The sequence below is a fragment of the Berghia stephanieae genome, chromosome 13, assembly GCF_034508935.2.
Source record: "Berghia stephanieae isolate SIO BIC M18660-M18661 chromosome 13, UCSD_Bste_1.3, whole genome shotgun sequence".
NCBI classification, from domain to species: domain Eukaryota; kingdom Metazoa; phylum Mollusca; class Gastropoda; order Nudibranchia; family Aeolidiidae; genus Berghia; species Berghia stephanieae.
The window spans coordinates 140,493-155,897 of record NC_088372.1 but is presented as its reverse complement, the minus strand read 5'-3'; the positions used below and the strand labels follow the sequence as shown (position 1 = coordinate 155,897).

General features: G+C 37.9%; 1 protein-coding gene across 21 annotated transcripts in view; it reads left to right on the top strand.

Moving 5' to 3' along the window:
- LOC144959152 (tensin-3-like) overlaps positions 1-15,405 on the top strand; it is a 400,273-nt gene that overhangs the window by 364,983 nt on the left and 19,885 nt on the right. For 20 of the 21 annotated variants that reach the window (XM_078891652.1, XM_078891665.1, XM_078891661.1 and 17 more), the window contains 2 exons: positions 7,809-7,956; positions 11,975-12,028. In XM_078891652.1, coding sequence (XP_078747778.1) covers positions 7,809-7,956; positions 11,975-12,028 — 202 coding nt within the window. The remainder of the gene's footprint in view (positions 1-7,808; positions 7,957-11,974; positions 12,029-15,405) is intronic. The other variant, XM_078891654.1, reaches the window with a different exon arrangement.

Genomic DNA, 15,405 nt, shown 5'->3' with positions numbered 1-15,405 from the left:
GCTGTGTCCAGTGTCCAGTTATAGAGAGGACAGGCAGTAAGCTGTGTCCAGTGTCCAGTTATAGAGAGGACAGGCAGTAAGCTGTGTCCAGTGTCCAGTTATAGAGAGGACAGGCAGTAAGCTGTGTCCAGTTATAGAGAGGACAGGCAGTAAGCTGTGTCCAGTGTCCAGTTATAGAGAGGACAGGCAGTAAGCTGTGTCCAGTGTCCAGTTATAGAGAGGACAGGCAGTAAGCTGTGTCCAGTGTCCACCCACGTACTTAGATAGAGAATAGGGCTAAATACCACAGCGAAACTTGTCGAGGACACCAACCCCATTTACCCGATGGTTCAGTGGGATGGAAGCCACTATAGATATATTATACGGGCTCTTCTCTTCATGTGCACCATCGTCTCAGTCGGAATAAACCTGACGCTTAAAAGCTTATACACATTGAGTGGAAATATGTGACTTACTTGAGGAGATAACAGTTTTGTTACTGGGTGGGGCTCCTGACCTCCCATAGTGGCAGAGAGGTACTGACTGTGTCTTCTATCCCCCTATAATATATGTTTTCCAACTTGCTTTCTGTCTTTGTCTTGGAATGAGATTACTTGGTTTTGTCCTGGCCCTGGCGGGATGCCCTTGCTGAGTAGAGGGAAACAGTCAAATGTATAGATAATTTTGGGAGATGATATTTTTTTTCCTTGTTATGCACTTTTTTATGTTTTGTTTACATATTATACATGATTTGTAAACATTTGAGTGTCTTCCTCTTAGTAGGGACCTATGCTTGTGTCTGGATAAAACATTTAGGTGATCTCAAACTAAGTATTTGATAGTGTGCTCTTGGAATCTACATCTTTTTCCTATTTGTACCATTCCCCTTTGTCTTACCTTTTCTTGGGTGCTTTAATTGTAATTCTAGAACTTTTGACTATCCTGTTTTCTTCCTTTTTACTGGCGCTGATATGACCTTAATGCGTTGCAAGCGCCGTAAAACCCGTAAAAACAAAACAAACAAAAGTTTTGTTTCTTATACTAAAAAACTTGAAATGTCCAAATACCTACTGATCTTCTTTTCTTTTTTTAAAAAAACTTGAAACGGAATTATTTTTTCACCTGTTCATTTCGACATGATGCCAGATTGGCTGGATGGATCCCATGTGACCCGTCGTCTCAATCTAGTGTGTTATGTCGGGACAACCCAGATGTTGACATTTAGTCTTATTATAGCCGATAGATACAAATGGATGGAATTTGAGTTCCAATTAGAAGTCTCGTGTTGATATTGAAGTGGCATTTAAAGACTTAATAAGTAATATTTGGGGCAGCGTGGCTCAGCGGTACGATCTTGCTTCGTACCCGAAAGGCAACAAGTTCGATCACCCGCCGCTGCGCTGTGTGGCCTTTAGCAAGTCACCTCGCCCTAGCTCAATTCTCGGCGCTGCATTGCGGCTGACGCCTGGGTTATTCCATTCTTCCCTAGAGACAAATTTCCCCTATGGGACGAATAAAGGGAATTTTAAAATTTTATTTCAAACGTCAGTGTCAGGACGATTTCAACCCAGAAATTAAATTATCAGCGTTAAGTTGGCATCATGATGTGGCCGATAGCGTCACGTGGGTATTACTGATACTGTATGTCCCTGTGATTTTGGTGGTGGAAATAAAAATAAGAATGACTTCACTGACAAAAATACCAAACTTGATAATCCTTGATGTGTTATAGAGGAGAGTGTCGATAATTTCATATCGTGTGAAACATTCACATTTTACCATTCCTTACTTAATCTGTCTCAACCATGAAGACATAGTCATAAGTTATTTTATAGGGGTTTGCTTTTGGCTTTGGGGAGGGGGGGGGGGGGGGGGGTTGGTTTTTTTTTTTTTGTTGTCTGTTGTTTTGTTTTTTTTTTGTTTTTTTTAATGGGGGGGGGGGTTGTTGCTGCGTTTTGTTTGGAACATTTTAATCTCTTTTCTCCATGTTTTCGGACATTAATTTGTGATTTACAATTTGGTACCGTTGATTGTTATGGTTGTGATGCTGTCGTGACTAATTTGTATTCGCCTGGATTGTTGATGGTGTTTTCTTTGGCAATGATTGGCAGATGGACTATGGACGGATTGCTGGAAGGGGGGTTAGGGGGTGGGAGAGGGCCAGAGATATGGAGAGAGAAGAGGGGGTGGGGGGGGGGGGGGGGCTAAGATGGAAAAAAAGGTAAGGAAAATAACAAGAAATACAGATGAGAGAGAGGTTGGGGCGGGGGGGGGGGGGGGGAGAAATCTTCACCGCCCACCATTACTCAAGTGATAAAATCTTGACCCATTCCACCCCTAGCCCCAAACTATTCCGATTTCTACACCTTGCTATCTTTCTTTTGTGCGGCTATGAGGTCTTGTGGTATGACACTCGCTTTCGGATCGGAAGGTCCAGGGTTCGAGCGTCGCTCGACTCACAGTTGAGTCCTTGGCAAATGCTCTTTACTCGCATTCTCTCACCGTACTCGGGTGTAAAATGAGTATTCGACATATTACGTGTGTGATGAAGTTGTAACGCTATTGCCTCATCCTATGTAAAAACGTAAGAATAATAGGACTCCGCTTCTAAAATGTTAAAATACAAAGATATGATTGACGAAGCCCCTTTAAAGCTTAAAAACCAATATGGCCTGTCGTGGTCATAGTTCAATGAGGACAATGAGTTGGATACGTCGTTGTTTAGGTGGTGGTGGTAGTAGTATTGACAGTGGTGGTGGTGGTGGTGATAGTAGTGGTGGTGGTGGTGGTGGACGTGGTAGGAGTAATGATAGTGGTGGTGGTGGTAGTGTGGTGGCTGTGGTAGTGGTGGTGGTGGTGATAGTAGTGGTGGTAGTGGTGGTGGACATGGTAGTCGTGGTGATAGTGGTGGTAGTGGTGGTGGACATGGTAGGAGTAATGATAGTGGTGGTAGTGGTAGTGTGGTGGCTGTGGTAGTGGTGGTGGTGGTGATAGTAGTGGTGGTAGTGGTGGTGGACATGGTAGTAGTAGTGATAGTGGTGGTAGTGGTGGTGGACATGGTAGGAGTAATGATAGTGGTGGTAGTGGTAGTGTGGTGGCTGTGGTAGTGGTGGTGATAGTAGTGGTGGTAGTGGTGGTGGACATGGTAGTAGTAGTGATAGTGGTGGTAGTGGTAGTGTGGTGGCTGTGGTAGTGGTGGTGGACATGGTAGGAGTAATGATAGTGGTGGTAGTGGTAGTGTGGTGGCTGTGGTAGTGGTGGTGGACATGGTGGTAGTCGTGATAGTGGTGGTAGTGTGGTGGTGGTTGTGGTGGTGGTAGTAGTGGCACTATTGGAAATAGCTCGATTGGAACTATTGGAAATATTTATGACCATAATCTATTGAATGACGTCTTGGATTTGATGACAGTATCGGGTCTTATCGTTCATGTTTATTGTGTGCTATTATCGTGGAATGTTATGGCTGTTGATATTACTTATGGCTTGTTTTTGAAATAGGTAGTTATATGATTGGTTGTATGTACGGATGTATGTTTGTATGGATGTTTGCGTACGTAGTGCGAGAGAGAGAAAAAAAAGAAGAGAGAGAGAGAGAGAGAGAGAGAGAGAGAGAGAGATGATCTGTTCTCCGTACCATGTGTTTATCGGAGACGAACAATTAGATGAGTGCCTTGCATGAAAAATAACTTTATAAGGTGTTGAAAACTATCACGACTTTTTTTTCAAACTTGCTCTGGTATATTATACTTGATCCCAACATGTTTGTGTGTGTGTGTGTGTGTGTATGTGTGTGTGTGTGTTCCTTTGTCGATTTAAAACTTTCACTACGGTGATGATTGTAATATGTAAGTATGGTCCTATCAGAAGATCTCTCTTCTTTGAACGAGTCAATACAAAATAAAGAGACAAAAGGAAGAGAAAGTAAAATAAAATTGAAAAAAAAAACTAAAACAAACAAAAACAAAAAACCCACACAAAAAAAGAAAATGGAAAAGAAAAAGAACAAGGTAACGATAAAAGACAAAGAAAAATGGAAAAAACAACTCAAGACAGGTGGTCGGGTGGTATCCTGGCCATTAGAAAAGATGGCTCGGGGCCTTGATTTGATTTGAACTCAATGAGAAAATGGACTCTTTATTCTCTCATGAAGGGATTTGTTCCGTCGTCTTGATGTCGGTGTTCAGTGATTGTTGGAGTAGGACTCTAAAAGTACGTACGTGTATCGGCTGACTACAAAAGCCTTTGATAACTAAAAGCACATTTGGTAGAAAGTTGTTCTTTGATGGGCTGGTGGTGGATTGTGTATAGTCTCCATCTTGAAGAATAGATTGAGTGAACTCGTGGTTAAATAGATGGATGGGTGGATGGATAGACTGCAAGGGTGGATGGATGGATGGATAATTTGGTGTCCGGATAGGTGAATAGACTGGTGGATGGATGGATGGGTGGGTGGATTGATGGGTAGATGAATGAACGAATTATTGGATATAGGGTTGGGTTGTCGGATGGATGAATGGATTGGTGGAGATACGAATGAATGAATGGATGGATGAGTTGATGGAATGAAATCAAGTAACGATGATAAATGATTTATATTTTCTTGGTTGTTAATATCGATAATGGAGAAACGAATGAATGGATGGATGAGTTGATGGAATGAAATCAAGTAACGATGATAAATGATTTATATTTTCTTGGTTGTTAATATCGATAATGGAGAAACGAATGAATGAATGATTAATGACTTGAAAGGATTGGAAGGAAGGACGGATGGATGGAAGGAAGGATGGATGGATGGAAGGATGGATGGATGGATGGAAGGAAGGATGGATGGATGGATGGATAGATGGATGGATGGATGGAAGGATGGATGGAAGGAAGGAAGGAAGGATGGATGGATGGATGGATGGATGGATGGATGGAAGGATGGACGGATGGATGGATGGATGGATGGAAGGATGGATTGAAGGTTGGATGAGGAAATAAGGGCATGGTCAGACGGATAACACAGTCTTTATGTCTCGATCACAAAATTTTTGATGCGTGAGGCGAGGCCATCAAGATACCATAATTGCTTGCCCACCCTTTCATGTTAAAAGTGAATGCTTTGCTTTTAAATTGTCTATAAAATCAAGAGAAAACACATTCTTACTTTTGATTTATATTTTTATTTCAATTTTTGATATTCCTATACTTATATTTTTATTTTTTTCCTTCTGTACAGCTTCACATTCGTGTTTCTGTTTAAGATGTGTTCTCTTTTCCAATAAGCTGGACGATTTGACTTTAAGAACTATAATCAGTGTGATAAAGGTTGTATTACGTACACACCGTCTAACAACTTATTCTCATAGATGTAAGAAAATGTAAGAATTGAACGTGGTAAAATTGAATGGAACATAACACCATAATTTATTTATTGTGTGTGTACCATATCATCATCAATCGGTTAGATATCACTATTTATTAGATCTCTATTTGAATAAAGAAATAAATAAAACTCCCTTTATTCATCACAATATGTCTTTTGGGCCTATTCCAAGGAAAGACTGGAGTAACCCAGGCGTTAGCCGCAGTGCAGCGCCGCAAACTGAGCTAGAGCGAGTTGACTTGCTCAAGGCCACACAGGTAGTCGAACTCGGTACCTTTTGGGTACGAAGCATACCCATAACCCTTAGGGACAACAAAAACAAAAAAGAAAGGGTATATTATTCTAATGCAGAACATCACACAAAAATATTGATTTTATATCATGTTTACAGCTTATGTCTTTTCATTGTTTATCGGTCGTCAAAGTTACACTAAAAGGTGTCATGACCTTCAGGGCGAAACATCACCCTCTAACCATCGGTACCCTTGGAGTGACATGAGATTGTAATGGGGTCATTTCAGAGTCTCAAGACACGAGATGCTACAACAATACACTATTACAACTATAATCCTTGATATTCCTCTCTTGTCATTGTATTGTTCTATAATGAAAAACGTAGGCAGGGGTTAGTGAGCAGATCAAAGAACCGCCTTATGGCTTACCTGTACGTACGTACGTCTGTCTGTTTGTCTGTCTGTCTATATAAATAAGGGTGTTATTTTCTTTTTACCTTGCTCAATCCTGCTGTTTTATCTCGTCGTCATTATTGTGCATTACATAAAACTCCTCCTCCTCCTCCTCCTCCTCCTCCTACTACTACTACTACTACTACTACTACTACTACTACTACTACTACTACTACTACTACTAACTACTACTACTACTACTACTACTACTACTACTACTACTACTACTACTACTACTACTACTACTACTATACTACTACTACTACTACTACTACTAACTACTACTACTACTACTACTACTACTACTACTACTACTACTACTACTACTACTACTAACTACTACTACTACTACTACTACTACTACTACTACTACTACTACTACTACTACTACTACTACTATTACTACTACTACTACTACTACTACTACTACTATCACAATGTTGTATACAACCCAACTTCTCTAATTCCACGTCTTGAAATGACTTCCATGACAAAATAAATGTGACCAAACACCTCCCTGACAGAGTGACCCTGATGCTTGAATTGGATTTTAAGCTCAACTCATAAAACTTGAGCTAAGATGAATGCTGTCATTGGTGTCTATGAACTTTGCTCGTCAGCCTTCATAAATCTTAACTTTTCTAATTCATAACATTTTGACTTCAAAAAATCTAAATCAAAAATCAATATAACAGCTTCAAAAAAAAAAAAAAAAAGAATAAAATACCAAACACGAAAATTTCGGGGTCAAAACCCTTCTTCAGCCAACAACAACAATTAACAAAAAGCCCAATGAAAATATAAATCCATTACTAAAAACCCAGATCGACGACAGAGAAATATATTCGGCACGTCCTTTCTGCTTACCATTTTGACTTCTAACTAACGCCATGTTCTCCATCTCGTTCCACCGGACACAGTACCAGATTGACACGACGGGACACAAAAACCACAATCCTTCTCAGAGTAGTAATGACTGCCTACTTTGTCTATAATTCTAGACCGATCTATCAAACGGTGTGAGAGCCTCAACTGGCACACGTGATAAACACACGTCACACCACGTGGTCTGTCTCACCTTTAGGGCAACCACCAGCCTTAGCATCACAACCATCGCCATCGCCAACCACCTATGTACTGTAACTACGTGTGGATGGAGATCTGTGTATATTGTTGTAATTATATCGACATATTTCTGTCGACTCCTAACCTCACATCGCCTGTGCATCGATCTGACAGAAGATTGTAACATGTGTAAATAACTCCATTGTTTATACTTTACCCCCCCCCCCCCTTTCCCCTTTCCTCCAATCGATAAAATGATTTAACCTAGTTCAAATCCAAAACTTGCGCACACTGTTTGAAAAGAGAGAGAGAGAGAGAGAGAGAGAGAGAGAGAGAGAGAGAGAGAGAGAGAGAGAGAGAGACCAAAGAAGCTCATAAAATCCCAGGTCCAGAATATTGTACATTCTAGACTTCCTTAAATCCTTCCATACGCTGCGACCATCTGACCATCTTTGTGTTCCAAACTAACGCAGACTTCCTTATCTCTATCTCTGTTTTGTCTGGCACTATTTCATATACATTTTTAGATCTTTCCGTTAGATTCAAACATTTAATTCCCGATATAATTCTAATTGGAAATGATCGGTCACATCATTTGAGATAGCCATTCTTGCCTTCAAGTCGATTTACACTATCTATATGAAGATACTTCTTATTATTTTGATAAATATTTCATATTATCCAATCATTTCGATTTCTCTCTCCAGAAACCGGAGCCGCCTAGAGTGAAAGAGATCGAGGAAGATCGTATTATGCTCCGCCCCATCGGGCCTGGCGTACAGACATTAGAACCGGAAACGGCCCACACCGGAACACTTGGCAGACCTACGACTCCAGGATTTCCTTCCGCCCCTGGTGAGTAGTTATCTCCCCCTTCGTTCTTCCTTGTGGGCTAATTGTTTATTTTCAAGTTTTATATATATATATATATATATATATATATATATATATATTATATATATATATATATATATATATATATATATATATATATATATATATATAAATTCGTGGAATAATTGTAACGTGTAATCCTCATAATTTTTTGGTGATGTTATGAAATGTTACTTTTTCATGTTATGTAATGTTTTAAATATACGTCCTACCGCTCTCAGATGCCATCACCTAGACATTTCTGGAAGGAATTCTAGAGGATTCTTTTATTATTTTTTTTTATAACCACCAAATGTCAACAGAAACCACCCATCAGTATCCACGTGATCAAATTGGAGGTTTATAATGTTGCCTAATGTACTGGCCGTAGGAGGAGTCACGCTAATGTTGCTGATTGAAGCTCGATGGATTCATAAATAACAATATAAATGGCGAATCGCCTTCACTACGTCATGCTCTCATCTGTCGTTCGTCATCTGTGTCTTCTCAGTCATCATTTTTTGTTGAAAAAGAAAAAACCTGAAATGTTCACACCATCTGTCTTGGTAAACTGGTTCCATTCCCTTTTATTGTTGTTATTTATTGTAGGGATCTATCAGGATGTTTTTCCAACTTTTGGTTTTCCACTTATTGATACTTGATAGGATTATTGATTTGAATTGATCTGTCATTTATAAAAGAATACCTTGTATAGTGTTTCTATTGCTTGATCTATTGTGTGTTGTTATATTATTGTTGTCGCTGTTGTGATGTTGTTGTTTTTATCTTTCGATTTTGTTATTTATTTCGTGTTTTTTTAAATTTATTTTTATTTTCCCCTTTTTCTGTTATATGCCTATCTATGTGTGACGTGTGCTAATATATTATCAATCCATCCATCCAATAGTTCAATGTGAATTCTGTGGTACTATGAAAAAAATAAACATAATTAAAATTTGACCAGAAAACTCGTCCTTCAAATATCGATCGATTTAAATTACCCTCATCTTGGCAAAAACTCTCAAACCTGGGACTTCCCGAAGTTCAGAGTACGACAGAATTGATATTCACGTATTACATTAAATCTCACAAACCATACGTTATTGGGGCAATGATAAAGTAGTCGTATCTGTGATATGATGCATTCTGTGAGCTATTTGTCCAGCTGTGATATCCAGTCAACAAACAAGTGTGTCATACACAACAGCACAATGTATTTCTAATGGTTAAAGGTGTCGTCAGGTGCTAAAGATGTCTTTTTTTTTTTCTTTTTTTTCCAACGGTAAAATCCCACGCGATAACCAATGGGTTTTACTTAATCCAAATTGTGTTGGACTACATTTTGCATTGGTTTGAGAGTGACTGTATTTCCGTGACGACATAGAGATCCATCATAATTTGGATTCTCAGACTTGGTTTAGGAGTAAATTCATGTAAAAGTAAGATTCATTTGAAAAGAGAATATAAAAACCATTCCTTATTAACTAAGCCTAAATAGACTCAAACTGTGTTATCGAGTTTATTCAACACGAAATGTCTTTAAATCTTTTTGGAGTTCTGTCGTAGCCTTTAAAAACAAAAGACACGTATATAAAATTTTAGCCAGATAACTCGTCCTTCAAATATGGATAGATTAGAACGACCCTCATCTTGGACTCAAACTTGGGACTTGAGAAATCCCAGGTTTGAGAGTCTTTGCCAAACTGAGCGTCATTTTAATCAATCGATATTTGAAGGACGAGTTTTCTGGACAAAATTTTAGATACGTGTTTTAAGGATACGACAGAGTTGTAGATGCGGGGGAGGGGGGGGGGGGTCACTGATGACTAAGGTATCAAACTCATTTGACCCAATTTACATTATATTGGGTTTTTATCAATTCCTCTCTCACGTCTGTAGTCTCCATGTGATTAATTTCCAAAGATTATATTTAATTTTCTATCCTTTTCTGTTTTGATACGATTTTTGTTTCTACATTTGTTTTAAATGTGTCTTGATGTGTCCATCTTGGTTGTAGTCTTTGGTCTTTAAAGACTTTGACGAATCATCGAGATTTCGAAATATTCGATTTTGTGATATTTTAGCATCTTTGTTATTAGTTACCATAATATTATCGGTTTTAATTTACTATGCCATGTGTTATTATTTGCACGGAAACAACCGACATTGTTTGGTTGTGTGTATGTATGTGTTTGTGTGTGTAGTTTTTAAAACCTTTTTTTAACCTTCTTTGCACAGACGCACATTGTTTTTGTTGTTGTATTTTATTTATTTTTTTAGGTTGGGTTTTTATTTTTATTTTTATTTTCTTTCCCTTTTTTTCTTCTCTTGTTTTATTATTTATTTTTAATGTTATTTTTATTTTTTTGGTGGCATGTTATTTAGTAATTGGTCTTACATCAATGTAGGGGATGCTGTAACGTAGTTATATGATGTCATGTTTTGTGCATACAACACACTGATTGTTGTGTGAACGTGATTCACTTGTCAGATGTGCGGAATATGAAGGTTGCACACTTTGTTGATGACTCGTTGATCAAGGCATTGACTGTCACCTTGTACTAATTATACAAGCCATGATCCCTTCTTATTCTTCTTTTCCTATTTAGTTTTTGTTGTTGTTTTGTTTTGTTTTGTTTGTTTTGTTTTGTTTTTTGGGGGTTTTGTTTTGTTTTGTTTTTTTGTTTTTTTGTTGTTGTTTTTTTTGTTTTTTTTTAAGGGGGGTGGGGGGAGGAGGTTGTTTGTTTTTTTTGTTTTTTTTTTTGTTGTTTATTTATTTTAAAAATTTATTTGAGGGGGGGGGGGGGGTGTGTGTTTGTTTTTGCTTCTGTTTTGTTTTTCCTTGTTTTTTAAAGATTTTTTTGGGAACTGTTTGTTTGCTTTTGTTTTGTTTTTGTAGTTTTTTAGTTGTTTTTTTTTTTTGGTTTAGATCTTTTCTTTTTTTTTTTTGGGGGGGGGGGGGGGGGGGGCGGGGGTAGGGGGGTTGTTAATTTATATTGTTTAGTTTGTTGTTTCCTGTTTTATCCATAGTTTTACCCAAAATGATACACTACTGTTAGCCAACAGTTTCATGAAGGCAATGGGTCGCTGATATTTTCCCATCAATCAATGAATTCCTATCATCAATATCACACCGACACAATAGCCTTGCGATATTCTGGATCTCCTAGTGTGATCTTCAGGGCTGTCGATTCCTTTCTGGTGGGGTCAGCAGATGTCCGGGTCTTGATGTCGTGTCAAGGTTAAGGGCTGTTCCACACCGGAGACTGACTCCGACGACCCGGCACAGCCGTCTTCCGGATAAAGACGTCGGACACAGACAAAATACTAAGGATAAAGAAAAGACCCGCGAGACCTACCCATACTAAGCACGCGACGCCCTCTGCCGTTTTTTTTTTCGAGCTTGGTATGGGTAGGTCAAGCGGCTCTTCTCTTTATCCTTAGTATTTTGTCCGTGCCCGACGTCTTTATCCGGAAGACGGCAGAGGACGGCAGTGCCGGGGCGTCGGAGTCGGTCTCCGGTGTGGGTTAGCTATCAGACTGTTCAATGGCTTCAACAATTATTGATTAATGCTCACTCTTTTGGGTCTTTTTTATTTATGTTGGTTTTTTTTTGTGTGTGTTTTGTTGTTGACTTTTTTAGTTTTGAGGGTTTTTGTAATTGTGTGTATTTAGGGTTTTTTGGGGTTTTGGTGTGTTGGGGGGGGGGGGGGGGTGTTTCTAATTTTTTTTTTTTTTTTTTTTTTTTTTTTTATGTTCACTCTTGTTTTTTTTGGGGGGGGTTTTTTTTTTGTATTTTGTTTTTAACTTTTGTTCTATGCTATAGTTATGACGTTTAAAATAATTTCAAAAGTATGGGCGTGACCTTTTACACAACATGGCCCTGACCTTGACCTCTCGACCTCTTTGCCTTATTCCCATGATCCCATTATATATATATTATCATAAAATGATCATTGTGACGCATGTTACTGTTGTTGTTTCTTGCCGTCGTCTACAGCGACTCCCCCGTTTCCCACTACTCTCAGGGCAACCAATCAGCATCTCTCAACAGGTAACAACCATAACTCATTCCTTCTTTCACTCTTTTCAAATAAATCTTTAACTCGCTTTTTCATTCATTCGTTTCATTCCGTCATTAACTTTTGGATTCATTCTTATACTTTTCATATATGAGCCAAGGTCAAAAGGTGCCAATTTTTTTTCTCAAAATAAAAGTGACATAATAGTCCGTTCATGTTTCTATATATGTAGCAAAAACCCTGTACTTCATGAATCAAAGGCCCTTTAGATAACTTTAAGGTCTAACGCAGCCTTTAAGGTCTAACGCAGCATAATATCGTCAACAATACCTATAGGTTGCTGGTGTCACCTGTGACCGGTGACACCAAAATGAGACAAAAAACTCAATAACCAAATAATTTTTGTTGAGTATCAAACTTTATTTAGTAAGTTATAGACAAAAGGACACAATCAACAACAATCATAGTACAATAATATTACCAACTATTGGAGAAAATGTTGCTTTTTGGTGTCATCGGTCACAAGCAACATAGAATGCAAATATATTATTTCATAAAAATGTTTGTACATTAACAACAACAACAATATTGCATATGCTTATTACCAGCAATGTTCAGAAACGTTTGGAATAAAATGTTGGGAAATAATGTGACCAAAGCATATCTTATTTAGCGACATTGTGTCACTTGTGACATTAGACCGATGACACCATTACTTATGTCACAAGCAATACCAAATTGCAATTTCGACAATATATCATTAATTTCAGTCAAACCCGTGTAATAACGGTTATTATAACCACAGTTAAATATGGAATTTAATAATATTTCAGAAACCAAAGACTTCAAAAATAGAAATATACATGGAAATTAGAGCATCTGAATGTGACTTGTGACATAAGACCGGTGACACCATTACTTATGTCACAAGCAACACCAAATCACACTTTCGTCCATAATATATCATTATTTTCAGTCAAAAAAGCACAATAACCTACTATAAAATGAAATTCAATAATATTTTAAGAAACTAAATACTTTCAAATTGGAAATTTACTTAGAAATTAGTAATACCATTGTTGCTATTACTTTGGTCAAAATCGGCACTAGAACGCAATTTTGCCTCAATAAATCAAGAATAGCAACTGAACACATGTAATATCGCCTGTTAAAATGTAATTCAATGACATTTCAAGCTTTGAAGAACATGAAAATAGAAATATATTAGAAACTTCAAACTTTAGTGTCACCTGTGACATTTTAACCAATGACACCAATGGTCACAAAAAGTACCAAAAGTCACACAAACACTAGATAAATATCAGCCATGGTAATGAATTCTTGTAACCATACGGTAACATCCGCCCTACTGCTCAAAGCTGCTAATTTGTAGTAATTTAGTGTGTTAATAGTAAATCAAATCAAATTTCTTGGCAACCCTTCTTTTATCTGGATTTGTCGAAAGCTTGAGTTTTGTCTTTTTCTTGATTGATACAACCCTGAAGCATAAAAAATAGAATTACAAGGAAATATTTAATTATGTCGAAATCACAGTCTTATGTGAGATGTCATAATATCATATTTGTAAATAGAATAACAGCTGAAAACATACTTTTTTGGTGGCACTTTGTAATATCCAATATCAAGTGTTGCTTGTGACAATGTAAAATAGCGATGACACCAAAGTTCAACTTACCTTTTCTGCCTGGAGCCACGCTGTAAAGGCAAACGAAAGTGCTGCACTTCAAAGACTGGTAAGAAGGGTGGATCAAAATTGCGAATCGCCATTTAACGAAACAAACTTCCACGTGTTCACGCATGCCGTGTTGCTTGTGACAAATGACACCAAAACCAATAAACCTCAATATCGGCAAAACGGTATACATTTACTCCAAGATTTGAGTTCAGATAGTAAATCTCATAATCTCATTCTCATAATTAAACATTTTATAAACATTAAACATGAGCTTTAACGTTTCGTGTCGAGGCTTAGTATTGTGCTGTGTTTGATGACACCAAAGGTCACAAGCAACACCAACTTTTTAAGAACTCTATATGAAACTTAATCAGATATGTAATATACTGCAACTGCGTTTAAAAGTAAATTTTGACTTTATACTATTGGTCAAATTTCAATCACGTGAGCTAAAACATCACATTTAATTTCTACATGATTTCTAAAAAGGTGATGCGTTGACCTCGTTTTAAGCACATGCCAAACAGCATTCAAATTTCACTTTCAAGTTGTTTATTTCATATTCTGTTGAACAGAGTATGTTGTGCTATCTCATGTTATCTCTTCTTCATATTATCAATTGATTACAAGCATTAACCCAATGAAAACAGCCTATAATTAAGTAAAATTCAAATTTTCTTAACACTGGTATCAGACGGGCACCTTTTGACCTTGGCTCATATTCATTATTTAAAAAAAAATTAAATGTTTGATTTTGATTGACACCCTTTTCAAACAAATCATTGTGAGACATCCGTTTTAGAATCGTCTGGATCGGATGGAATCGAGAAGAATCTTTAAAACATGTGCATTTGGGAGGGAAGGTGGGGGGCGGGTGCGATATACTACAATGGGATTTGAACCTCGAGACTCTCTGGTCCAACAGCAAATCCCACAGTTACCCAACTATTTGCTGGTCCATTGTCCATCAATATAGTCATCGACCCATCCATCCATTCATCCACCCATCCATCCATTCATCCATTCATCCTTCCATCCACCCATCCATCTATTCATCCATTCATCCAGCCATCCACCCATTCATCCATTCATCCACCCATCCATCCATCATCCATTCATCCAGCCATCCACCCATTCATCCACCCATCCATCCATCATCCATTCATCCAGCCATCCACCCATCCATCCATTCATCCAGCCATCCCTCCATTCATCCATTCATCCTTCCATCCACCCATTCATCCATTCATCCACCCATCCATCCATTCATCCAGCCATCCTTCCATCCAACCATCCATCCATTCATCCATTCATTCATCCAGCCATCCTTCCATCCACCCATTCATCCATTCATCCACCCATCCATCCATTCATCCATCCATTCATCCAGCCATCCTTCCATCCATCCATGCATCCATTTTTTTTCTTAGCTTGCATGCTTACCTTAGATGTTTTGGGAGCATTTTGGTTCTTCTGTTTAACATTTTGGAATGCTGGGTCAATTTCATATAAAATATGTGTGTGTTTGTTTTAAATAACGTAGACATGATGGGAAAGTTGAATGCTTATGTATTTATTTATTTATTTATTTAATTCTTGTACATTTTACATTGTGTCGCACATTTGACTTCAATGCCTTATCGTGCATTTCATCTATTATTTCCTTGCTTGCCATGCTTATTTATTTATTTATTTATTTATTTATTTATTTAT